The sequence below is a fragment of the Saccopteryx bilineata genome, chromosome 6, assembly GCF_036850765.1.
Source record: "Saccopteryx bilineata isolate mSacBil1 chromosome 6, mSacBil1_pri_phased_curated, whole genome shotgun sequence".
NCBI classification, from domain to species: Eukaryota; Metazoa; Chordata; class Mammalia; order Chiroptera; family Emballonuridae; genus Saccopteryx; species Saccopteryx bilineata.
Window position 1 is genome coordinate 182,853,512 of NC_089495.1, and position 26,173 is coordinate 182,879,684.

Consider the following 26,173-nt stretch of genomic DNA (forward strand, 5'->3'; position numbering starts at 1 on the left):
TTTGTCCCTCCCCTCATTTTTTTTCCTGCAAAAGTTGACTATATAATTATTAAGCCATTACCAGGGTACAGTTGTGACATGAAATCTTCATTTTCCAAGTATTGGAAGCCAAGAATACCATTGGATGTTGGACATCGAGGCGCAGGGAATTCTACAACAACTGCTCAGTAGGTTCAGTATTTGAGTAGCATTAGCATTTGGTAGCTCAAACTTGATAATGTTAAATTGATTTGACTGAAAAAAGGTCAAATGATTCTTTTATTATTACCCTGGAATTTAAATTTAATTTGATAATTTGAGTTTCCAGTTCAAATTAGAGACTAGCTCTCTTATAAGATTCTGGTTAGTGTTTTTAATATTCTACTGAACTGATGATGAGAGAGGTTAAAACTAGAAAGCCACTCCCCAGAGGGGAGGAAAGTAGGGAAATGGGCGAAGAAGGTCAGGAGGGATAAGAGGTACAAACTTCCAGTTACAAAATAAGCCATGAGAAAGTAGTGTACAGCAGTGGTCCCAACCTTTTTGGGCCACGGACCGGTTTAATGTCAGAAAATATTTTCACGGACCGGCCTCTAGGGTGGGACGGATAAATGTATCACGTGACCGAGACAAGCGTCAAGAGTGGGTCTTAGATGGATGTAACAGAGGGAATCTGGTCATTTTTTAAAAATAAAACATCATTCAGACTTAAATATAAATAAAACGGAAATAATGTAAGTTATTTATTTTTTCTCTGTGTACTGGTACCAAATGGTCCACAAACCAGTACCGGTCTGCGGCCCGGGGGTTGGGGACCACTGGTGTACAGCACAAGGAAGATAGTCAATAATATCATAATAACTTCGCATAGGGACAGTTACTAAACTTATTGTGGCAATCATATCAAGAGATACATAAATGTTGAATCATTGTGTTGTACATCTGAAACTAATATAATATTGTAGGCCAACTACACTTTATTAAAATTTAAAAAAAAACTACTACTAGAAAGCCAGGAGAAAAAGCTTAATGCTTAGCTTGATGACATCAGCGTGTCTGTATTGCAGTCCTGACTGAGCATGTTGCCCTCTCTGGGTGTCAGTGTCGTCTCCTGTTCTCAGTATAGTTTCCATACTTCCACCCATTGGTGTGTCAGCCTTTTTCCCAGTCCCCAGTCTGCCAGTGTTAAATCATCTGAGGCTTCATTACAAGGAGCAAGTTTCTGTGTCTACTACCTCATGCCATTGCAAAGGTTCTTTTCCTGAATTGGTCACCTCACTTGGGGAGGTTGTGTTGGTATACAATATATCTGTATTCAGCCTGTAAATACTTATAATTTATGGAATAAATGCATACACTGACCAGGTGATGGTCATAGTCTTTTGGGGATGGCAAAATTAGTCTCAGAATAAAAAATAAGTACTATTTCTATTGTTCAAAATATAGCTGGCTTTATCACATTTGTTTTATTTTTCCTATAGTTTATGATAACAATATTTATATATATTTCTTTCAGGCTTGCTAAAGTTCAAGAAAATACTATTGCTTCTTTAAGAAATGCTGCTAGTCATGTAAGTAAACCTCTTTTTTTTTTTTTTTTTTTTAACAGCTTTGGGGTATTGGTCCAAAGGTAGAAAATACGTAGAGAAATGTGAATCTGGAGTCTTCTCCAGTCTACATTAATAAGTTAAAAAGGGAATTATTTTGTTTCTGAACATGTTTCTAAGTGAAGATGAAGTATCTTTAGAGGTTTATATTTAGATTCATGGTGGAATTATAAGCCTCCTTCTTTTTAAAATAACAAATTTTGAGTGAGGCAAGAAAATGTTCCCCATTATGCACTGGTTTTCATCAGCTGAATAATGTGCTCATTCAGATGCTTACTTTGGGAATAATGCTTATAGAAGAATTTGATAGTGATTTTATATAACACTTTTAAAACGTCTTGTCAGTTAACATCCTGCATACCAGTTTATGTTAAATTTTTTTAACTCTCTTTATCTAATTATAACGGATTAAAGTCTTTTTATTTTAGCTTTTAGCTTTTTTTCAGCAACGGCAAATTGACATTTTTAATTCAGAACCTGAGATTCCCCTTTTCTCCTCCCATTCCTCTGCACCTGATTAAAAGCCTCATGTTTCAGTTAAACTAGGGGGATATAGAGTAACTCAGTCTTTTATTTCCACTTTACCAGTGTCCTACACATGCTCTAAACTTTGCTTTTTAAAAATAGTCCAGAAAGAAAACTTGATTCATCAGATGTTTAACTTGATCACTTATAAATGAGCAAACGTCTATTCTAAGACATACTTTTTTCATATTTTAGAATCTCTAAAATTGGGATGGGTTTTACATGCTTCTTTAGCTTTTCATCATGGTTTGATTGGCAGCGGTATTTTTTCCTTCGTGATACATAAAATGATGCATTTTATAATTCATGACATCTTTGATTATCTGAATTATTGAAATGTTTTTAAATATTAATAGTGGATAGGCCCTGGCTGGTTGGCTCAGCGGTAGAGCGTCGGCCTAGCGTGCGGAGGACCCGGGTTCGATTCCCGGCCAGGGCACACAGGAGAAGCGCCCATTTGCTTCTCCACCCCTCCGCCGCGCTTTCCTCACTGTCTCTCTCTTCCCCTCCCGCAGCCAAGGCTCCATTGGAGCAAACATGGCCCGGGCGCTGGGGATGGCTCCTTGGCCTCTGCCCCAGGCGCTACAGTGGCTCTGGTCGCAACATGGCGACGCCCAGGATGGGCAGAGCATCGCCCCCTGGTGGGCAGAGCGTCGCCCCATGGTGGGCGTGCCGGGTGGATCCCGGTCGGGCGCATGCGGGAGTCTGTCTGACTGTCTCTCCCTGTTTCCAGCTTCGGAAAAATGAAAAAAAATAAAAATAAAAATATTAATAGTGGATAGTGTCTTTGTCTTGAAAGGATGATACTAAATCTTTATGTTGGGCTATAGTTTATTTGGAACGAGTTTTAATTCATTGTAGCTAGCTAATCTAAATCTTGTTTTATTCACATGAGGACCCCTGTAAGAGAACTTTTATTGTAGGGTCACTGCATTTTGAGAGAGGATTTCATTAAGCCTTTTCCTTTCACAGTCTAATGAAATCCTTTGTAGCTCATATGGATCACATTTTAGAATGTTTTATGCTAGTTACTAATGGCTGGTTTGTGTGCTTTGTTTTAATGTTAAAAACATCATTGAAGAGGTTTTGGTCTAGTATTGCCTTATTTCCTACACTCACACATGAATTTTGGGATCAGATTTTATCTCTTAGTAAAATTATTTCATAAAATGTAATGAGCATGTCAAATTAAACATTTAAACTAGAAAGCTATAATTTAATATGTTTAATCATTACAATTATTTGGAGATGGTATGGTTTGTTTTCTTAGGTAGAAATGGTTTGTGTCATTGTCTTGTTTATAGTAACAGAAGGAGCTAAGCTTATTTTCTGCTTCAGAAGTCAAGGAACCCCTTGAGTCTGTTATCCATGTTTACTCTAGAGCTGAGCAAGGGGTAGAAACAAACCACCCATTCTTACCCAGTAGTACTTCTCTGGGCCAGAGCAACATCACGGAACTCACAGCCTTTGTTATCGTTGATCCCAGCTGGCTTCCTTCCAGTGAACGTGCAAATTTGTATGTCAGATTACGCTTCAGTCTTTACATGGATTAATTCATGTAGCAGAATGGATCTGACTTTTCAAAATATATCCTTAACTCTAATTCTTGTCCTCCTTTTTCTGTCTAGGCTTCTATCAGGAAGTTTGTCATGTGCGTCATTTGTGTTTCCCATTTCTGCTTTCTCTGTCTTTTCAGCAGCAATTGGGGTTTCTTCTTTAATCTGGTTACAGAGGTTTTGCTATGAAAGGCTGTAGTGTTATGCTCTGTTGTACAAAGGGGCAGATCTAAGAGGCTTCCACTTATTCTTTTCCCCACCAGCAACAGTCTATAAAGGCAATCAGGTGTAAGGAGCCTGTGCTCCAGGCCCCTGCTAAGCTCCGTTTTTGCTGATAGCAGTAGCAGAAGTGACAGCCAGACGGAGGCCTTCACAGAGGGCCCCAGGGCATGTTCAAGTGGATCAGTGCCCATTTTTGCCAGGAAAAATTGCTGTGCCATTACAAAAAGAAAAATACTTATAATCATTTTAAGAAAGAAGAAATTACTTTTTAGGATAAAGCCTAAAGTATAGCATTAAATAATTCATGAGGAAGTTTTATGTTTTTGTGTACAGGTCTATGATTTTACATAACTATTCTACATAACAAATTTCTTAGGTCCTTATAGTTTTATATGTATTATAAGCCACTTGTTTTATTTATTTCTGTCAGGGTGCAGCCTTTGTAGAATTTGATGTACATCTTTCAAAAGATTTTGTGCCTGTGGTGTATCATGACCTCACCTGTTGTTTGACTATGAAAAAGGTATGTTGAAATTCTTTCATTAAAAAAATAGATTCATGCTGAGACCAGCTCAGCAATGGGTATGCATGAAAGGAAGGTGCTGCTAGACTTAAGAAAAAATACTCAAGACACAACATAAAGAAAAGATGGGTACAGGGGACTCCCAGTCTCTAGGACTGAGAGCCCAGATTTCTGCAGCCTCATCATATTTATTCGTTTCTTTACTCATCAAGCAAATTAGCAGAGCATGGGGCCAGGTGCAGAGAAGGATGATTAATACCTTTCTTGTATGCAGGAAATGGCTATAGAGATCAGCTGTTTCCTTTAAACAATCTTATCAGTGCTTGCCAGGGCAGCGTTCTGCCCCCACAGGACTTGGCGTTCCAAAGTCCACACCAAAGACTTGTCTCAGGGCGGCATCCTAATCTCCGGCCGTTTTCCTACAGATGCATAGACACATAGGTAGGTAGGTAGTTATTAAACAGAGTTGGCCGATTCATTTTCATGGTAAGTTACTGCCTTTCCTCGCCTCACTCAGGTTCCTACAGCATTGAGTTTCATTTAGTTGTGTACTCATTAGTCACTTTTCATACATATCCTGACCAGGGACTGAACCTGTGACCTCAGTACACCCAGATGACTCTATCCACTGAGCTACCCAGCCAAGGTTGTATATATTTTTAGTTTTAATTTTTAAGGTGGTATTTTTCAGTAAAACAAGTAGTTCAGAAGATTATGAGATAAATATAAATTTTCCTTTCTCCTTGGCCCCGCTTCTTACTCTTACTAGTTTCTTACATATTTTCCCAGAAAAACTTTATGCATATACAGGATCATGCCGTAAGTACATGAATAGTATAAAAGTAATGGATTTTAGTATACTGTATAATGTAGCCTAGATATGTGGTAAATAAAACATGTGTAGGATGACAGAAAATAGAGGAGGTCGCTGAACCCCTGGCTATGTTTTCAGTGTGTCCTCACTGCCATGGCTTGCTCCCAGCTGTTGATTTCTCCCAGGCACTACCACTTACATTAAAGACAAAAGGCAGAATATAAAAGCTGAGGGTGGTAAGTAAGAAGGATTCCTCTACATGGCTCTCTATAGTCACCAGACAGTTGTTCTTATCATGCAGTGAATTAAGATACTAGGTCTGTCTAGGATAAACATTCAGTAATAATTTGGGGCCCATTTTTCTCTTTATTTCCTGTTCAGAAATTTGATGCTGATCCAGTCGAATTATTTGAAATTCCAGTCAAGGAATTAACATTTGACCAACTCCAGTTGTTAAAGGTAGTAATAATAAGCATAAAATGTAAATTCTCTTTTAATTTTAATACTATTTGTACTTGTCTGTAAATGGTAACAGTCTCTTTGCACATGGAAATAATATATTCAGCATGTGTAGAGCATATTCTTTGGTTGTCTGTTCTATTAGGAAGAATAGGTTTGTGCTAATCCATTTCTCTGTTTTCACGGACCCCACTGGTTTGGACATACATAAAAGGGCTGGACTGTATAAGCCTTTGGAGGCCATAGGAGCTATCCCTTCTCATCCATAATCTTAAGTTGCCTCTGGTCTGCTTTAGCTCTTCTTTATATTACTCACTATTTTACAATTGGCCTTTTATGCTATTGTTGACTTTATACTTATGTTCCTATCTAATACACAAGATCTTTGTGTATTTTGTTATACCATGTAATTTTGTATGATCCCTCTTTCTATTCCAATTAGATACCTAATAAATGGTTGATTGAGAATAGATGGTTTCCTAACTTAAGAGTTTTTGTATTCTTCCCTACTTGGGTATTTGATTATGATCTTGTGTGTGCATGAACATATAAAGCATATACAATGGTTAGTGCTTATTCTTATTAAACTTATAATTCTACATTTAATAGTTTTCTCTAACTCTTCAAGTTGTAGTTCTTCATAAACTATCTTCATAAACTAAGCCTTATTTTAGTAATTGCATTTGTGTGTGTTTTCCAGCTTTCTCATGTGACTGCACTAAAATCTAAAGATTTAAAAGGTATGTACAAATATGGAAACCCTTTCATAGTTAGCACATGTATGGTATTTCCTTATCCATTTTGGGTTCCTCAGAGCTTGTTTTGCTACAAAATCCATTTGTCATTCCACCTACTTTCTACTCATGGACTTAGTAGCATATGCTATTCATTTGAGGCTGGATGTATTCTTTTTTAACCCTTTATTTTTGTGTATGTCCTGTCTCTTCAACTAGACTGTAAACCTCTCAAAGGTGGTTTACAATACTCAAATACCATTTACAGTATTCTGCATATAGTAGGTACTCATTAGATGTTTATCTGCTTGTGATAACAGCATAGTTGGGATGCCTGTATGAAAAAATTGTAAAGGGCTTAAAGACTCCAACGGTTGTCCCCAGAGCACAGATATGACCTAATAGGCTTATAACTATTTTATAACTATTCATAATAAAATGAATTTCACCTTTATTCAACTGAAAAATTTTATATAATTTTCTTTGAATTTGTAGTACATTTGGCTTTTTTATATTTTTTATAAAATGAAAGGTTTGATATTAATTTTTTTTCTCTTTTGGGAAAAAAGTTTTGCGTGTCTCAAGATGGAATCTATTTTGGATTAACATAATGGTAACCAAAGTACATTACTAGGTATAGAGTCTCTTAATTTCTAACATTTGAGCTGATTTTTGTATTTCAAATAGGCTTAGCAAAATAACATAGCTCTTACTTTCATTGAAAAATAACAAATCATTGTTTATAACTATTTTTAAAGTAGCATTACAACTTTTTAAAGAAAATAATCACTGTTGGGGTCACAAACTATAGTGTTTCTATTAAATGTTACAAACTAGTCTTCAAAAACGATGCTTATTTTTAAAAATCACGTGTTTACTGGTTAAAAATAATATAAGAGCTTTCAAATATTACATACGAATTACATCCAAAAGGATTTCATAATTACTTAAGCATGTCATTTTTTGCCTTAAGAATTTAGGAAAAAATCTTAGTGATAAAATAGTATTTTATCTGCTGAGTTTTTATAATTTAAATTTTCAGAATGTGTGGTTGAGGAAGAAAATTCGTTTTCTGAAAATCAACCATTTCCTTCTCTTAAGACGGTAAGTTCCTTAGGTAAATTAGGGTAAGGCTATCTCATTAATTGTTATATCCAAATAATTAATTTTAGTCTTTTAAATGGGCACTAAAAAGGTAATATTAATATAAACTTGTCATCAATGCTTTTTAGTGAAGTTAAATTCTTATGTGGTGAACCTATGCTACCTTTTATAAATATATATATATATATAGATTGATTGATTTTAGAGAGAGGGAGGGAGAGAGAGAAGCATCGATTTGTTGTCCACTTCTTTATGCACTCATTGCTTGATTCTTGTACGTGCCGAACCCCTGACCTTGGTGTATCAGTACAATGTTCTATACAATTGAGCTACGTTTTTTATTTTATTTTATGTTTTGCTACCTTTTTTAAAAAAAGAGTAACTCATCTGCTTAAATGAATAAAAACTCCCACCTCAGTTGGTTAATTTGGTAAGAATAGCAAACTTACGTATTTCTGTACATAAACAAGAAGGAGGGGCATGGCATGGAAAAAGGGATGGGAGGGAGATGTGATGGTGAGGAGACATTTTTACAATATTTTTAACTATTACTTAGCTTTTGGAGAGACATGAGATTCTCCAAAGAAAATAAGTACATTGGTTACTTGAAATGAGACACAGATTTGAAGAATTTACTCTGAAAAGTATAACAAAAATTAGTATGAGGATTTAAAAACTGGACCCAGATTATACAGAATTCATCTGACAGCGTACAACAAGCCCTCACATGGACACCAGACATTCTTAGCCATGCTGGGTCTGCTTTTTATCCTACTGGCTCCGTTTCCTAACTTCTACTCTTCTCCCTTGTCTTTTCTTGGTGATACCATCTATAGCAGATTTCTTAGGCAAAAATAGGTCATTTCAATTTATCACGATTATTCACCTTACAAAAAGGATGCTACAAAAGCTCCTAAAATGGATGTTGTCCTAGTGCATTTAAAATACGACTTGCATAGGCCCTGGCCTGTTGGCTCAGCGGTAGAGCGTCGGCCTGGCGGGCGGAGGACCCAGGTTCAATTCCCAGCCAGGGCACATAGGAGAAGCACCCATTTGCTTCTCCACTCCCCCCTTCCTCTCTGTCTCTCTCTTCCCCTCCCGCAGCCAAGGCTCCATTGGAGCAAAGATGTCCCGGGCGCTGGGGATGACTCCTTGGCCTCTGCCCCAGGCGCTAGAGTGGCTCTGGTCATGGCAGAGCGACGTCCCGGAGGGGCAGAGCATCGCCCCCTGGTGGGCAGAGCGTCTTGCCCCTGATGGGCGTGCGGGGTGGATCCCGGTCGGGCGCATGCGGGAGTCTGACTGACTGTCTCTCCCCATTTCCAGCTTCAGAAAGATACAAAAAAAAAAAAAAAATACAACTTGCATAATTTTTCAGGTATTTATGAAGCCCAGTGAAGTAAAGTCATTCTTTCTAGTCCACAATTCTGAACATTTGGTTTCTTAGAAATCTCGATTCCTAGACTTGTGACATCCTAGACCAGAAAAACAGTTTTTAAAAAAATTGTGAAAGGTTTGACATTTGCTTAGCCAAACAAGTTAAACACACACACTCATTTATTAGCTCACTTTGCCATCATTTTAATTAAATCACAGATAAATTTTAAAACCAAAAAGGTCCATATGCAATCTTAGTATGAAAGAGGATCTTTCTGCACATATACCATTGTCCTTATTTTTCTAATTTTGCATTAGTCCATTAAAAAATGTAACAGTAAAAAAAAAAAAACGTAACAGTCATACTAAGTAAATATGGTTAAAAATATCAAAGAAAAAAGTCAAAGCCCCATATGAAATTGAATACAAACTCTTTTAGGTCCTGTGTACTTCTCATGTAGCAGTTAGTATAGACCCAGGGCTAGATCCCAGGTCACCAGACTTCCAGGCTATGTTCTTACTATTTGTTCTGTTTGTATGCTTTATTTGCTGTTATAAAATCAAATACCATATACATGATAAATGATTTCTAAACTTTCAAAATAAATTGAAGTTGAAAACATAATCTGTTTCAAATTCACTTTGCCCTGAGCATTTTGATGTATATACCTGGCCTTCATGTTTGAAGACTAAACAGTCAGGTAGGTTTGAAGACTAAACAATAGGTTAATAACCAGGCTTTATATTGTCAATTTGATTTCCTGGGTACAGTGCCAAAATGGTCTCATTGCAGTGTCTTGATAACTTAGTTTAGATAAGTTGACACCACATTATTTGTTTATTTATATAGTCATGGACATATTTATGAGCCTTGGCATAATTTTTTATTTATTGATAATATCTCTTCAGGAAATTATCAACATGGTATTGTTAAACATCACCACCTTCAAAAGAAGCTAGGAACCATGGTTTGCCATAAAACCATCATAGTATAGTAGATTGGTATACTTGAATGAAATTCAGAAAACATGACAAATGTCTTTAATCTTTGAGATCGCCCAAATTATTACAGCTCACTTTGGAAATCTAATAGTAATGGTGAAAAGATTAAGACTACTGCTTTTGCTGTTTAATTATATTTGACTCTCTTTAATTAACTTAACGAGGTTGTCAGTTTGAGTATGAGAAAAGATAGCGGTTTATGCTGGAGGCACAAAACATTTTACCCTTACTAGTGATATGTTTTCTTACAGATTGATTTTTGTAGTAATTTGGTTTTCCTTTTTTTTCCTCTTATTCTGTCGTTCATCTCACCGGGAAAAAAACCAAATTTCACCACCAACAAACAAAACTCTAGGTTTTAGAGGTTTTGCCAGAAGATGTAGGGTTTAACATAGAAATAAAGTGGATCTGCCAACAAAGGGTAAGTAATTCTCTATGTAACATGTTTTTCTTCCCCACCCCCCTTTTTCTTTTTTTTCTTTTTTTTTTTTTTAATTTTTTTTTTTTTTGCATTTTTCTGAAGCTGGAAACAGGGAGAGACAGTCAGACAGACTCCCGCATGCACCCGACCGGGATCCACCCGGCACGCCCACCATGGGGCGAAGCTCTGCCCAACAGGGGGCGATGCTCTGCCCATCCTGGGGGTCGCCATGTTGCGACCAGAGCCACTCTAGCGCCTGAGGCAGAGGCCACAGAGCCATCCCCAGCGCCTGGGCCATCTTTGCTCCAATGGAGCCTTGGCTGCGGGAGGGGAAGAGAGAGACAGAGAGGAAAGCGCGGCGGAGGGGTGGAGAAGCAAATGGGCGCTTCTCCTGTGTGCCCTGGCCAGGAATCGAACCCGGGTCCTCCGCACGCTAGGCCGACGCTCTACCGCTGAGCCAACCGGCCAGGGCCCCTTTTTCTTTAAATGTATTTATTCCTGTCTCACTCTTTTAATGCAGTAAGTGAAACTGAAAACTCATTGTGGCTTCTTCCAGTAAGCACAGTGCATTTAGACCTTTTTAATAAAGTATATACTTATGCCAATATGTGAGTACTTAAAAGCAGTGATGAATGTATTATAGTAGAAATGTCCATTTACATGTGTCTCGGCACATGTACATGGGTGGTTTCTGGACATACTTATAGGGTGAGCAGTGAGAACACAGAACACCCTGGAGAGTCAGACCTCTATAACTCTGATTAGTTTCTGTTTTATCCCCCTCATTTGGACACATTTATTTTTCTAGATGAAATGCATGTTTATTTTATTTATATATTTACTTACTTTTTTAAAAAAATCTTAAGTGAGAAGTGGGGAAGCAGAGAGACAGACTCCCGCATGCCCCCCAACCCGGGATCCACCTAGCAAGTCCCCTACCGGGCGATGCTCTGCTCATCTGGGGCCATTGCTCCATTGCTTGGTAACAGAGCTATTTTAGCATCTGAAGTACAGCCATGGAGCCATCCTCAGCACCTGGAGCCAACTTGTTCCAACCATGCTATGGCTGCGGGAGGGAGGAAGAGAGATAGAGAGAGAGATGAGAAGGGAAGGGGTGGAGAAGCAGGTGGTCGCTTCTTCTGTGTGCCCTGACCAGGAATTGAACCGAGGCCAACACTCTACCACTGAGCCAACCAGCCAGGGCTGATAGTCACATATTTTAAATAATTTCCTAAACAGTTTTCTGTTAAGTGCTATTAGCTAGTAATAACCCCCAAAAAAGAAATTTCTCCAAATTATTTTAAATCATTTCTGGGTTTAGTCCTTTTATTTGACTTATATATTGGAAAGCTGCTATGGGCCAGGCATTTTCTGGGTACTGGGGTCAAGTAGTGAACAAAACAGAATAAAGCCTCCTCTTCTTGGAATTTATATCCTAGTCAAGGAGAACAACTATTGAATGTATCAGATGAGAATATGTATAAAAGGGTGCATGGTAAGAGGGTTAGTTGGGGTGGGGGCGTTAGAAGTACCTCATTCAGGTATCATGATTGAGCAATCAGAATAATATTCTGGAATTTGTTTTGGTCAGAAAAATCGTAACTGCCCTCAAATAATGCCTTCTAAGTAACCAGTTCTTATAAGCTGGTCCTGGTTAGTGTAGCAAGTGCTCAGCTAAAGTAATTTTTAGTTTTCTGAGCTTTTTTATTTTAATGCATAAATTATTTTTATTTTAATGAATGTTTTAATTAGCATTTAATTAAAATATTTAATATTTGAATAGCAACAAGACTCTTGGTATCTTAGGTATATCTAGAGAATTATTTTTATTATTTCCTCAGGGTACTTGATATGCCTGAGAGCCAAAGAATGAGATCTTTTTTTTTTTTATATTTTTCCGAAGTTGGAAACGGGGAGGCAGTCAGACAGACTCCCACCGGGATCCATCCGGCATGCCCACCAGGGGGCGATGCTCTGCCCATCTTGGGGGTCGCTCTGTCACAATCTGAGCCATTCTAGCGCCTGAGGCAGAGGCCACAGAGCCATCCTCAGTGCCCCGGGCAAACTTTGCTCCAATGGAGCCTTGGCTGCGGGAGGGGAAGAGAGAGACAAAGAGGAAGGAGAGGGGGAGGGGTGGAGAAGCAGATGGGCACTTCTCCTGTGTGCCCTGGCCGGGAATCGAACCTGGGACTCCTGCACGCCAGGCCGACGCTCTACCACAGAGCCAACCGGCCAGGGCAAGAATGAGATCTTTAACTAATAATTCATAATTAACCAGGGTGGTTTGTTTTGTTTTGAATGAGTTAGCAAACAAAGTGGAGTCCTTTTGTCCTAGTTTATGAAGAATATATAAAAATATTTCAGTAGTCACAATTTCAGTTTCCAGAATTTTAGCTTTTATTTTGTTAACTTAATAAAACAAAAGCCTATTGATGGTATAATTGCTTTGTGGATGTGTGTCTATTCCTGAACTGTGATAGCTGCCCTGTCTCAGAGTAGCTGCGTGGTCATGGGCAAGTCACTTCATCTTTTTGGCCCTTTGTTTTTCTCATCTGTAAAATAAGAGTCAAACTAGATGTTCTCAAGATTTTTTTTCTAGCACTGGTTCTAGGGTATTTAATGGTTTTTGTTTTCTTATTTATTCTACATAGGATGGAGTGTGGGATGGTAACTTATCAACATACTTTGACATGAATCTGTTTTTGGATATAATTTTAAAAACTGTCTTAGAAAATTCTGGGAAGAGGAGAATAGTGTTTTCTTCATTCGATGCAGATATTTGCACAATGTAAGTAATACTCAGTTTTTTCTCCAATGCTCTTAGATTATAACTAAGACTTAAAGTACAAAGATTGTGGTGGGGTTGCCCAGATTTCACCCTTGACTTGTCCTCTTGGTCAAGTTACGTATATTCCCACTTCCCTTCAGGACTGTCTGCTGGGGTGAACCTCCACTCCTGTGGACGCCACACCCACTGGGTCCTAGTGCCTCGTGCCCTATGTTGAATGTAACATATTCTTTACCAGGTTGTAAGTCCTGGAGGGCTTTTCTATTGGTCATTTCTGAGAAAATTTTAGCTCTTGTATAGAATAATTCAAATTTTTAAATTTTTTATTGAAAGGCAATATGTACATGTTAATAGTGGTTATATCTCAGTAATGAAATTATGCTTTGGGGGAGTTTCTTTATATATTTAATATTTTCTAATGTTTCAAAAACAATATACTATAATTATTTCCCCAATGAAAGGTATTTTTTAAATTGTTTCTTTTAGGGTTCGGCATAAGCAGAACAAATACCCCATATTATTTTTGACTCAAGGAAAGTCTGATATCTACCCTGAACTCATGGACCTCAGATCTCGAACAACTCCTATCGCAATGAGTTTTGCACAGTTTGAAAATCTACTAGTAAGTTATGTTTTAATTTCTTAATTTTTATTTCTGAAAAAATGTATTTTAGAGCAGCAGTAAATAAAGTTTTGTGTTACTTAATTTTGACCTATGTATAACAAGCAGAAAGTTCTACTTAAAAATGAAGGTATTAGATCTCAGAATCAAAAGCAGTTACATAAACCAAAAATATATTTCTTTTTGGCCTAGGTTAAGTAAGTTTTGTAGTTTAGTTTTGTAGTTGAGTAGATTTTTTTATGAGTCATCTAAAATGGCTAGACTGTAAGCTTGCTTGGCAAAGTTAAGATGTGTGAGAAAAAACTGGAACCTTTTCTTCCCCTGCCCACTCTGCTTTGGAGAGCGCTGATGTAGAGTATGACCATTTAGCATTTGCAGTTAATCAGTTACTCATTCCTGAATCACTTATTTTTCTTCCATTAGGGGATAAATGCACATAGTGAAGACCTGCTCAGAAACCCATCCTACATTCAAGAGGCAAAAGCTAAGGGACTAGTCATATTCTGCTGGGGTGATGATACCAACGATCCCGAAAACAGGAAGAAACTGAAGGAATTTGGAGTTAATGGTCTGATTTATGATAGGTATTTTTTTTTCATGAACAATTTTCATGGACTGTTAGGGAAAAAGTAGCTTTTAGTTTATAAAATTATAAATAGTATTAAACTTAAGTTAAAATTCTGTAGTTCAACCTGAGGTTTATCTTAACATTTTTCAAACTTTAGAATATACCACAATCTTGAGAAGCTTATTCAAGTGACTGACCCTAAATCACGTTGAGGTGGGAGGACTGTCTGCCCCAGACCTCTTCTCTATCTGCACCAACTTTCTTGATGATCTCATCCAATTCTGTGGCTTTTCATTCCTGTGTATGTCACTAAATTTTTGTATCTCCAACTCAGACCTTTCCCTGACCTCTAAACTTTTATATCCAGCTATCAACACCTATTCTTCCTATAGGCTTCCTGCTCTCTTTTTTTTTTTAACTTTACTGATTTTAGCAAGAGAGGAATGGAAAGAGAGAGACAGGAACATCTGTTCCCGTATGTGCACTGACAGGGATCAAACCCACAACCTCTGTGTTTTGGGATGATGCGCTAACCAATGGAGCCATCCGGCCAGGGCTGCTTCCTGATTTCAGTGTAAATGGCAACTCTGCCTTTCCAGTTTCTCAAGGCAAATTCTTGGAGTCTTTCATGACTCTGTTCTTTATCTCATTCCTAAATTCTGTCAAACAAAATCTTGATTTTGAGCTACCTCATTTTTCACGTGGGTTACTGAAGGAGCTGGCTCACTGACCACTGCCTCTACCTCTCTGCTGTCTGTCCTCTGCACAGCAGCCAGCGGGAGCCTGTTAAAGCCGAAGTCGGGTCATGTTACTGCTTAAAACTCTCCCACTGTTTGTGTGTCACCTAGGGTAAAATTCGAGATTCTTACCCACACCCTACACCCCTCCCACCCCCATTGTCACCATCTCAGCAAAGCTTTCCCTGAATGTATTCGGAGCACATCCTCCGCTCACAGTGCACTGTGACTTTTCCCCGTAGCACTTACCCCATCTGACATGGAATATTTCACTTGTGCATTTTCTCCCTGGCTCCCCATTCCCAAACACCCAACACAGACGCTCCATGAGGGCAGGGCTCTGCCTGTTTTGTTCATTGCTGTAGCTCCAGAGATTAGAACAATGTATGGTACAGTGTAGGACTTCAAATGTTTGTTGAACAAATCTTTTTTATAAGCTCCCTGAGGGTTTATGTTGTAAGTATAAGAGTCCATAATCTGAGAAATGGAAAGGTTCCTTAGTATAAAGAAATGTGGAGTTAGACAGGATGTCATTTACTGTGCTTGCTGATACTTGAGCAGCATTGTGCAAAGAGTAAGTGGTGATACTCTTACCAGGCCTGCTTTATTTTATTATTTTATTGATTGATTATATGCAGAGAGAGAGAAAAAAATAAATTATTTATGCATTCATGGGTTGCTTCTTGCGTGTGCCCTGACCAGAGATCAAACCTGCCACCTTGGCGCATCAGGGTGATGCTGTAGCCAACTGAGCGCCCGGCCAGGGCCTACCAGGCCTGCTTTAAAACTACTTCCTTCACATTTAGTTCATATTGTTGCTTGTCCTACAAAGTTAATACTGTCTTAATAAAGCTTTTTTTTCACTATTCTGTCTGAATGAGTCTGGTTTTAAAATTACAGCCCAGATAATGCCTTCTTAAATATATATTTGGTTAACTTTGCTGTGTGCAACATGGAATTAAAGAAAAATTAAAGTTTTAAATCAACAATTTGAAAGAAGAGTTTGCTTTAGTAAAATTTTGAAGAGTATGCCCTTGTTTCTTTGAGGAAGAGGAAAGAATGATTGCAAGTAATTGCAGGCAAGAAAGTGTGCTTTGAGGCTATACCATGGACAGCCTGTAGGGGGTACAGATTAGAGGCAGGTGCTCGGCTCAGGGAGCTGCCTTGCTGGGAGCCGAGCACTGCGTGGAGTGGGAACAGGAAGACGCTGTGTGCTGGAAAAGGCCCTACAGCGAGTGGGTCTTTCCTGGCCTGCGGTCAGTAAGAATAATTTTAAGGAATAGTTGGATTTCAGGTGTGATTAAATTTGCTTTGACAGGATTTGCAGTTTAGTCAGAGGCTAGATCATGAATCAAGGCAGGACTGTGTGGAAGGTGGGGAGGATTTTGAGTAGAACCCAGCACTGGACTGCTAGGGTCTGATGACAGGTGAGGTGGAGCATGTTCGAATTGGGTTTTACCCTTGAAAGGTTTTTATTTTTATTTTAATCAAGTACATATGTATGTATAAGTATATGTGTATATATGTGTATGTACATGTATACATATATTCATACACATATATAACTTAAAATTACATTATATATAGTTTAAAAATTGAAATAAAATTTTTTCATTTTATTTTTTATTTTTTTTATTAAATATTTTAAGATTATATTTCGAGCCCAGGAAAAATTGAAATAATTTTTAAAGCAGCAGTCCCCTGTTTTTGTCCCTCTATCTTGAGTTCCTGTGCCCCATTTTTTTTTGCTCTTTCTTCTGGTACGTACTGTGCTTTTGCTGTAATTTTTCATTATTGAGTTCAGAGAGTATCCTGAAGGTTTTGAGTGATGAATGACTCAGACCCTTCTGTCCATCTTCCCTGGGGAGAGCTGTGCGGGGGAGGGAGCTCCGTTTACCGGAAGCTAATCTGTTCTCTTCTTTTACAAAGGCTTTAACGTGCAGTAGATTTCCATTTCATCATGGTTTTGTGATATATTATATAAACTGGTACGTTTTATTTGCTGATATTTGAAGTTTTTGCATTTATGATAACGACTAACATGGCCTTTAATTTACCTTTCCTGAATGATTTGATTTTGGTGTGGAGATAATACTAGCTTCATAGAGTAAATTGGGCAGTGTCCCCTCTTACTAGATAAAATTGTCATGCCTGCTTAAGTAATTTTTAAAAATACAGTAACAAAATATATATACATACAGTAACAGACACCCATTTTTAAATTTTTTTTAATTTTTTTATTCATTTTTAGAGAGGAGAGAGAGGGAGAGGGAGAGAGAGGAGAGAGAGACAGAGAGAAGGGGGGAGGAGCTGGAAACATCAACTCCCATATGTGCCTTGACCAGGCAAGCCCAGGGTTTCGAACCGGCGACCTCAGCATTTCCAGGTCAATGTTTTATCCACTGCACCACCACAGGTCAGGCCAGACATCCATATTTTAAAGAACATTATTGGATTTGGGAGTCCCCCACGTTCCTCCTCCTAACTCTATTCCCTTATCTCTTCCCTCAGATACAACTGCTTATCAAATTATTTTTCTCTTTCAAATTTCTTTTAATTCTTATTTCTGTCACTAAACTGTATCCCATTTAGGGGTTTTTTTTGTTTGTTTTTGGGGTTTTTTTTAATTAATTTTAATGGGGTGACATTGATAAATCAGGGTACATATGTTCAGAGAAAACAGCTCTAGGTTATTTTGCCATTTGCTTATGCTGCATTCCCATCACCCAAAGCCCATTTAGTTTTGCACGACTTTAATCTTTATTTGTCTTTTTGTTGCGTGTAGCTATAACTTGTTCATCTTCGTGGCTGTATCATATTGATGGTTGCATGTGTCCATGTCCACCACAATCTATCTATTTCATAACATTTTGGTGGTTGCCAAGTTTTTGCTGTCACAGTATTTACTGTAAACATCGTCAACCAGGTCTCCTAGAATGCATGTCTATGGTTTCTCCAGAGCAATGACTTTCAAACCTTTTTGACCCCAACTCAATTAAAAATGCATTTCACATTGCAACCCAGTGCACACATAGGTAAGTGTATGGACAAGCATTTCCTTTAGAATTTGAAAAGTATGTATTTCTCTATGTCACAATTCCAGTGTCACTATTGAGGATCATGAAACCATTTTAATTCTTATTCCCTCACATGTGGTTTCGTTTCCTGTCAGGAAGCTTGGAGAGTCTTTGTCACCAGTGCTCTAAAATTTCATAGAGACAGGTCTCAGGGGTCTGGTTTTACCCAGTGTGCTGGACCTTTGGTAGTCCTTTTAGTCTGTTCATACATGTCCTTGAAAATGCATAAAATTACATGAATTATTTCTTCAATTTTTATCCCTTCCATTTTTCTGAGGGTTTTTTTTTTCCTTTATAAAATTCCTTTTGTTTGCATAGTATACACTGTATAGGACCAGACTTCTAATTCTAATCATTTTTTTTCTGTTATTCGTATTTCCTGTCTTTGTCTTTGTACTTGACTTGGAAAGATCTCTTCAACCTTTCACCAATTCTGTTGAGGTCACCACATCTGTCATTGTAGTTTTAATTTCCAAAAACTGTCTTTTCAAAATGCCCTTTTATTCTGTGTAACATCCTGTCTTCATTTGAAAGCACTATTTCTCTGACAGCACAAAGGACTCTTCGTCCGCTTTTTTGGAATTTTCTTTTGCTATCTCACATGTTGAAAGTTTTTCTTGGATACTTGGAAATCCTTGGCTGCTTCTCAAGAAATGACTATCTAAAAAGCTTGCTGGAAGCTCGGAGTGTGTTAACTTGGATTTCACTGTGGGTGATGTGAGTGGCCAGTTTGGTTAGACCTCCGATGTCACTAGATTTAGAACTTGACCTTTTGGCTGATCCGATTGCTCATAGAAGAATCTATATAAGCTTCCTAGAGGCTCAGGTCTGACTGCCAGGGTTCTTGGAGCCAAGTGAGGGAAGAGAGCAGGGAAGGGACGCATGCCCTGTGGGCAGCACTGGTTATATGTATGATCTGCTCTGATCCCTGGTGCTGGAGGAGGTTTTGTAAGATGTCCAGACCCTCACCTGGTCTTATCCTCCATTCCCGGAGATTTTCTGTTTCGTTCTTGAAATCCCCTCGCTCAGGATGGGGGATGAGCAGCACCCAGGGCAGGGAATTGGGAGAAGGGAATTAACTGCCTGCTGCCCAGAGCCTTCAGCCCAGCCTCCCTGTTTCAGCCCCTTCCCCTCTCTCCTGTTCTGGGGGAATTTGGTCCTGCTTTTAACTCAGCCTTTTCCTTCTTTTCTCTGCTGGCTTGTGATGTGGCCTTTTCTATTCTGCTAACTGAAACACTTGCTTACTTGCCCATATGTTTTTCCGCTTCCAAAGGTTTGTGGCTGTGTCCCTGGTTTTCTCTATACTCATGGATTATTTTGTTTTTTAAGTCCCTTTGCTTTATTTTTAATGGGATATGGGGGAAAGTGAAGTCAGGGGTTTCTGTTCAGTCTGATACCTTGATATATGCCTTCAGTGAACAGAAAGTCTGGTTTATAATAGTCAAGTATTTAATACAGTCTGCACATATTTTTATCGTTTATGAAAGTCTTCCTCACTGTGATGTCATAAAGATCCTCTGTAATGCCTCATCTAAGTTGCCTGGCTTTCACATTCAGGTGTGAAAAGCCATCTCTGCTGATCTGCAGGGTCAGTGCTGCCGACCTCACAGGGGAACAGCTGTAATCCACACGGTAGCATAGTTCTCGCCCAGGTGAGAAGTTCTCAGCTGGTCTTTGTGCTTTGAAGTCAGAACTGGGTATTAATTCCAACTCTGTCTCTAAATAGCTTCCTGTCTGTAAAAGGCGTTGCCAAGTAATTGACTTGGAGAGAAGATACTTGAAGAATCACTAGTAAACTACAGATTTCATTTTTTGATTCAGCTGCTTTCTCATCAGCTCTTTTTGTATTGAGGGTCAACAGGAAATTCTGCTCTTCTAGATTGTCAGAAAAACAGAGAAGAGAAATATTTTTAAATAGAATCAATTCTTACATCTTAAAAATAAGAGGAATTATAATTGGATGTTCTAGACATTCTGTAAATGAGTTCTAGAAAGAAATCAGGCTGGTCTTAAGTAAGTCATAAAATTGCCCTATTTTATATGTTTTATGTTTGTTTCATCATAGGATATATGATTGGATGCCTGAACAGCCAAATATATTCCAAGTGGAGCAGTTGGAACGCCTGAAGCAAGAATTGCCAGAGCTTAAGAGCTGTCTGTGTCCCACTGTTAGCCGCTTTGTCCCCTCGTCTATGTGTGGGGAGCCGGGCATCCACGTGGATGCCAACGGCATTGACAGCATGGACAGTGCCTAGTGTGTGTTGGGCAGAGGCCGTCGGGGCATGCGCCGTTGTTCTAGGCTTCACTCTCCACTCTCTTCACTCTCCATTGAGCACTGTTCATTATGCCTTTAGGTTTCTCAGTCCAATGAAGCAATAATGAAGTATTTTACTGTTTCACTGCAGTTCTTGCTAGAATTTCAAGTATGCTATTTAAATCACTTGGCCAGGTATAATTACCAGTCAGCCTTTTTACAATGAGAAAATTTATTGGTTGGTAAATATTTTAAACTAAATATATAAATGGATAATATTAAACAGATGTCCATTAAAAGCATAGCACTTTGAAATTAACTGTATAAACATCTCATTTTTACTCTTACAAGTTTTCATTCAATCAGGTCTGAATCATTTAGCACTTGAGGAGCATGACTATGCATAATTATACCTGACCACGAGAAAATAAGTACCTCAAATGCATGCATTTGCACTGGTGATCCAACTGCACAAGCTTGTGCCATCTGTGTATATATGTATTTTTTACATGGGTTGACATGCACATATACCATTTTCATTCAGTATGGACTTGAGGCTGCTGCCATTTTCCCACTCAACCAACCCAATGCCTGTGTAAACCTGGGGGTGATCCTTGAAAATTTGTTTCAAAAGTTGTTTTGCATAAATGTTCAGATTTCAGAATGCTGCAGGGTAATTTGATGTCTAAAATAGCAGTATGTATTGCAGACTTAGTAGCATAGATCATTATGTATTATTCTATTGAATGCATGCTTTCGGTTTCAAGCATGAGATTGTACTCGTTTACTTTAAGTCCTTGCATCTGTGGTGCTAGGTGAGTGTGAGAAGGTGTCAAGGACTGAAAATATTTTGTTGCCTAAAAGGAAAGCCCATTTGTGGGCTTTCTAAATATTATTTTAAGTCTCTCTCACTACCTATTACACACTGTTGCTTTATGGGTTTGTGTGTGTGTGTGGTACAGAAGTTAAATCCCCATGCAGAAAAATAAATGTCCTGAATTCTCATGTTGTTATTCTTTTATTGGTTAATGTATATCATACATGTAATTTATTTAGAGATGCAGAGGATCTGACTAAATGTATATGTATGTTTTGAGTGTTACGCTAAGGTTTCTTTCATTAGAACAGATTGTTTTGGCATAACTGTAATTTAAGAATGAATGTTAAATAAAATACACAGATTTATTTTCTTCATTATAAAATGAAGTTGCAAGAAGGTATTACTTTTGCAGAATTTGTTCAATAATATCATGAAAAATTGGAATTCAGAGTCTACCGTGAAGCAGTTGCTTATTTCATCTCCCTTTACTGCATGTTCTTCATTGGACAGTTCATTCATGTATTGACCTTTTGGAAGTAGCTGAAAATGTAAGGCTTGGAATTACACATTGTATCTTTTTTTTTTTTTAAGCCAAGCAGTGCAGTTTGGTCAGATCTTAATTGTGTGAAGATAGGCTTTGAAATCCTATGGTATTGTGTTTAACACTGATATTTAATGGAGTTTTGGAAATTGAGTCTTCTGCCAGGGTTCTGTATATTTTTTCCACATTGAATGAGATTTCCCAACACTTTGGTGTGCATCAGGTACTTTTAGAAAACTCTTGAAAAAGAATTAGTTCTCTTCATCTGCAAACCTGCACAATACAGTATCATTACCTCCGGTAACATGATTAGCCAAATGTGTGCATTTCTAGTCCTGTTCATTGGCTCCTCCCCTATGCCTTTCAAGTTCCAGCTCCATTTTGAAAACTTGCAGATCATGAAGGGAGGAAGAGGAGGAGGAGGTGATGGGCGTGGGCTTCCTTAACATAGTAATTTGCTGAGAAGAGCTTACAGCCTCTCTGCTCACTTGCCTGTCTCTTCCTGACCTTATCAACCAGGTTTAGCAGATGATTAAAGCGCAGCAAGCAGGGTCTCCCGTTTCTGTAGGACTAAGCCCAGGCTTCCGTATCACTTGTGTTTCTGCCCTGTGCACTCTGCTCCAGCACACCACCTGTGCGAGGCCCTTGCCGCCCTGTGCCCTCTGCTCCAGCACACCACCTGTGCGAGGCCCTTGCCGCCCATGCGCCTACCCTGCTCCCTGTCAGTAGCCATGTGCCCTCTGGAGAGGAGCCCTCAGCTTCCCACAAACATTTTCTCCTTGCCAAATTCATTTCTCCTTGAGCCATTGACTTCTCTCCCCTGAGCCTTTGCAAAACTCCTTCGGAAGGGTTAACTTTTGTACTTAGAGAGAGCCGTAGGGTCAGACCCTGATCACACCTTCCATCACACACATTCTTTGTAGGCAGAGTGGACTACCAGGGTGCGGGCTCTTCAGCGGCGGGGACCTTGTCTTACTCATTTTTATTTCCATGGTAAATGGAACATAGTAGAAAATGTTGGCATTATTGAGATAATATTTATATCAAATATCCTTTTGAATTAAGAGATTCAGTTATATTTACTAAGAACGTAAACTTTGAATTGGTTTACATTTTGACAATTGGAATAGTTTATTGATGTCACAGAGGTATAATGTTAAATTATTTAATATTCTCTAGAAATTGAGTGAAGTGTTTGATGAGATGCCGCTCTTTGGTGTTTGCTCCTCTCTGGAATTATGTCCTGTAGCTGGGTGTAAGTGTGAGGGACCCACTGCCATGGCCACCCTGTACCTCAGCCCTGTTGTGCCTCATGCTGCTTGTCTTCGCCCCCCACCACCCCATGCTTACGCCTACCTCAGCCCTGCTGTCCTTGTCTGAAACGCCTCTGTCTTCCTCCAGTGTCCAGCTCAGGTGCCACCTGCTCCATAAAAGTGCCCTCAGCTTTTCATCAGAATCGCGATGCAAACAAGCGCAGACAACCTCTAAATCTCACGGCTTCGTTTTGCAGCAGCTGCTGTAATAAACCCAGAGAAGTTAACTGACCGTGTTGGGACTAGACCTGGGTTTCATGATGACACTGGTTCTTAAACTAGGCTGCCTTCTGAATTCTTGTGGCATTTGTTAGCATACGGTTTCTTATAGTCCATCTTCTTCTGTGCCTGTTATATTTCCCTAACAAGATTGTAAGCCCCTTAAGGGCAAGGGCTTCTTTGCATTTGGAGCACTACTGTAGTATTCTTTACTTAGTTCTGAACTAGATAAATAAATGGTGGTGGCAACAATCCTAGTTTCTTAATTTAGATTGTTTCACAGTATATAATTTTGTATGGCATGCTTGGCCACATTGTAGTGTGTGCGCTCAGGTGTGCACGTGCGTTCCTGGTGTTTGTGTGTTTACACATGGAGCTCTCTCTCCACCCCGGATGGTTGAGGTCACATATTTGATGGGTATCTATAAACCAATCTTCTGCTTCGTGCTGAACGAGAACCAGTGTGGGAATAAGTGAAGACAGTTACAGGACAGGGTTTGGTTTCCTCCCAGGCCTGGTTGCCCCTGGTTGCAGTACACCTCAGTCCTGCAGCTGGTGGCCTGGTAGTAAAGAGAGTCTGCCATGGGTGACCTGTGGGCTGGCTGTCTCATTAGTCCTGATGGACTGTCATGCCCTTTGTGCCTTGCTGCTTTCTTTTCGCAGCTTGACTGCATTTTGTCTTTCACATTAACGCTGGTTTGGTGCTTAGGTTGACTGTGGGGTCCTGTTCATTTAATTTGGATAGAACTGACTTACGTTCACATTTTAGGTTCGGGTCATGTACTTTTGGTATAGAAAGCAAAGTATATTGGAAATGGTGCATTATTTTGGTGTTCCTGAGTGGAAATTAATGCACATATAATCTCTTAGTGGGTTTATATAGTTTGAGAAATAGATTTGAATATTTAAAATGCAAGAGAGCATGTGATTAAGACCTTATGGGCATGTTGCAATTGAGGTGAGAGCCTGGGTTGGAACAAAGATTCATGACCCTCTCAAGCTCCTACAGAACAGGGTAGAGGTCAGTTGCTGTGAAGGCCGTTTGGGGCATAGCTTTGTAATCTCAGAGGCCAGGGTAGGATTCATGTCTGCTCAGGGAAAGTGAAGCCAGCCCGACAATGAAGAGGGTATTTGAATGTCAGAGGCTTTACATCCTTGTAGGAGGTGGACTGTATCTACCTTACCCTATTTATAGCATTTTAAATATTAGGCTATATTCCTCATTTTCATTATTTCTAATTGATTAATTATGTCCATCTGATTTTATTTCATTCCTTTTTATTAAGTTTATGGGTGTGTTTTTTTTAACAGAAGTGTAACTTTCATTTATCTCTTTAAATATTTGCCATATAATTTCTTTTATCCTTCTCAGACTCATGGAATGAATTCTGTTCTGATTTTGTTGATTTTATTGGCTGTCTTAACTCTGAGGTTCCTTGTGTATTTGGGGGTTTCAGTATGCAAGATCATGTTTTTGTTCCTTTCCCTCTTTCAACCTCTCCGATGGTCTGTGGTTGCTTTCTTTATGAGCCTCAAGCTTCCAGGTGTATGCTTACACCTGATAATTAAAATGCCCATAAGGACACTTCAGATATTGCACCCCACCCCTGAGTCACTGGGTGGCATCATTTTGATTTCTGGTTCAATGAGATTGTGTGTTTGTATATATACATATGCACACTTCCACACACATTATATATATAGCTATACACATACAGGGGGTCCTCAGGTTACGTGTTGTAGGACACAGTTCTGTTCCTACAACAGTGACATAACCTGAATTTTGGTGTAAGTCGAAACACACCCCTAGCCTAAGTCACTTACCTATCCTAACACAGTTGTAAAATCATAATCTAGAACAGAAAAATACAATTAAGCCACAGGAAAAGGACAAATTACTGTACACTGTACTATAGTAACGAAAATGAGTTTTTAAAAAATCCCTTACCTTTATTCCTGTGGTTGGCTGGCACACTGGAAGGGCCATTGCAAGGTGGGAGAGAGTGACCTATTGGGAGGAGGAAGCTGGAGAGGCAGGAGAACCTGCAGAAGGTGCTGGAGATACTGGGTCAGGTGAATCAGGATTGCCTAAGGACCATGCAGGAGATGCTGGAGATGATTCTACCTGTACTACAGGTGTTTCATCTTGAGAAGCAGCTGATGTAGAGGTTACAGGATCTGTTGCAGGCCTCTCTGCCTTCTTAGAGAATTGTTTCAGGCTAGTCTGGAAGGTTAACAATATCTTCTCTTCCAAAATCTGCCTTAACACTCATGCCTCAATTTTTTTAAGTTTTTATGGGAGTGAGCATCGTAAACTCGAAACATATGTCGAGACTGTCATAACCCGAGGACCCCCTCTATCTACGTCTGTATATATCTGTAGTTTTCTCTTTTTGTAGTCTGCTCATTTTTCCTGTGTGTTAAAAATCCCACCATCCCAGAAGACTGTGTTGTAGGTTTCTCCTGGGGGGGGGGGGGGCAGGTTGCAGAACTAGTGAGGTGTTTGTAGTGGAACAGCCCACCCCCTACGTTTGGGAGTAGCATTTCCTTGTTGGGAATTTACTCCTCCCTGTCGGGTGCAGTCTTATGGAATGTAAAATAAAGTATATTCCTTTTCCCCAGCTAAGAGCTGGGCACATGAACAAAGCCAAATTGTCAAACTGTCTGACTCTCTGGACCCACTCCTGGATCGTTACATATTAATCAGAGCAAAGAGAGGACAGAACAAGTGTTTAGCCTGTTTATATTACAGAGCAACTTCAGTGGGTTCTGCAGTGAAGCCCATAGCATCTTTCTGATTCTTCTTCTTTCTGACCTGATTCTTGGTCTTTCCCACGTCCTTCTAGTAAATTCCTTCTAATGTTAGAGGCCATTCTGTTGCTTACACCCAGGAAAACCTGATAGAAGATGTGTT

At 39.1% G+C, this 26,173-nt stretch overlaps 1 protein-coding gene and 1 long non-coding RNA gene across 4 annotated transcripts in view; one reads left to right on the forward strand and one right to left on the reverse strand.

Annotated features, from left to right (window-relative positions):
* Nucleotides 1–21,371, forward strand: part of GPCPD1 (glycerophosphocholine phosphodiesterase 1) — a 53,208-nt gene extending 31,837 nt beyond the window's left edge. For 2 of the 3 annotated variants that reach the window (XM_066237189.1, XM_066237190.1), the window contains exons 10-20: nt 35–167; nt 1,496–1,550; nt 4,320–4,412; nt 5,608–5,685; nt 6,386–6,425; nt 7,462–7,523; nt 10,255–10,320; nt 12,972–13,108; nt 13,595–13,730; nt 14,154–14,314; nt 20,178–21,371. In XM_066237189.1, the coding sequence (XP_066093286.1) occupies nt 35–167; nt 1,496–1,550; nt 4,320–4,412; nt 5,608–5,685; nt 6,386–6,425; nt 7,462–7,523; nt 10,255–10,320; nt 12,972–13,108; nt 13,595–13,730; nt 14,154–14,314; nt 20,178–20,367 (1,151 nt within the window). In that variant the 3' untranslated portion in view covers nt 20,368–21,371. Of the gene's footprint in view, nt 1–34; nt 168–1,495; nt 1,551–4,319; nt 4,413–5,607; nt 5,686–6,385; nt 6,426–7,461; nt 7,524–10,254; nt 10,321–12,971; nt 13,109–13,594; nt 13,731–14,153; nt 14,315–16,964; nt 17,041–20,177 lie in introns of those variants that run through there. The other variant, XM_066237191.1, reaches the window with a different exon arrangement.
* Nucleotides 21,372–21,752: 381 nt separating this feature from the next.
* Nucleotides 21,753–23,507, reverse strand: LOC136309113 (uncharacterized). Its single transcript, XR_010726228.1, has 2 exons — nt 22,407–23,507; nt 21,753–22,359 (listed from the first exon to the last, which is right to left on the reverse strand). It is a non-coding gene; the product is annotated as an uncharacterized lncRNA (long non-coding RNA).
* Nucleotides 23,508–26,173: the final 2,666 nt, after the last annotated feature.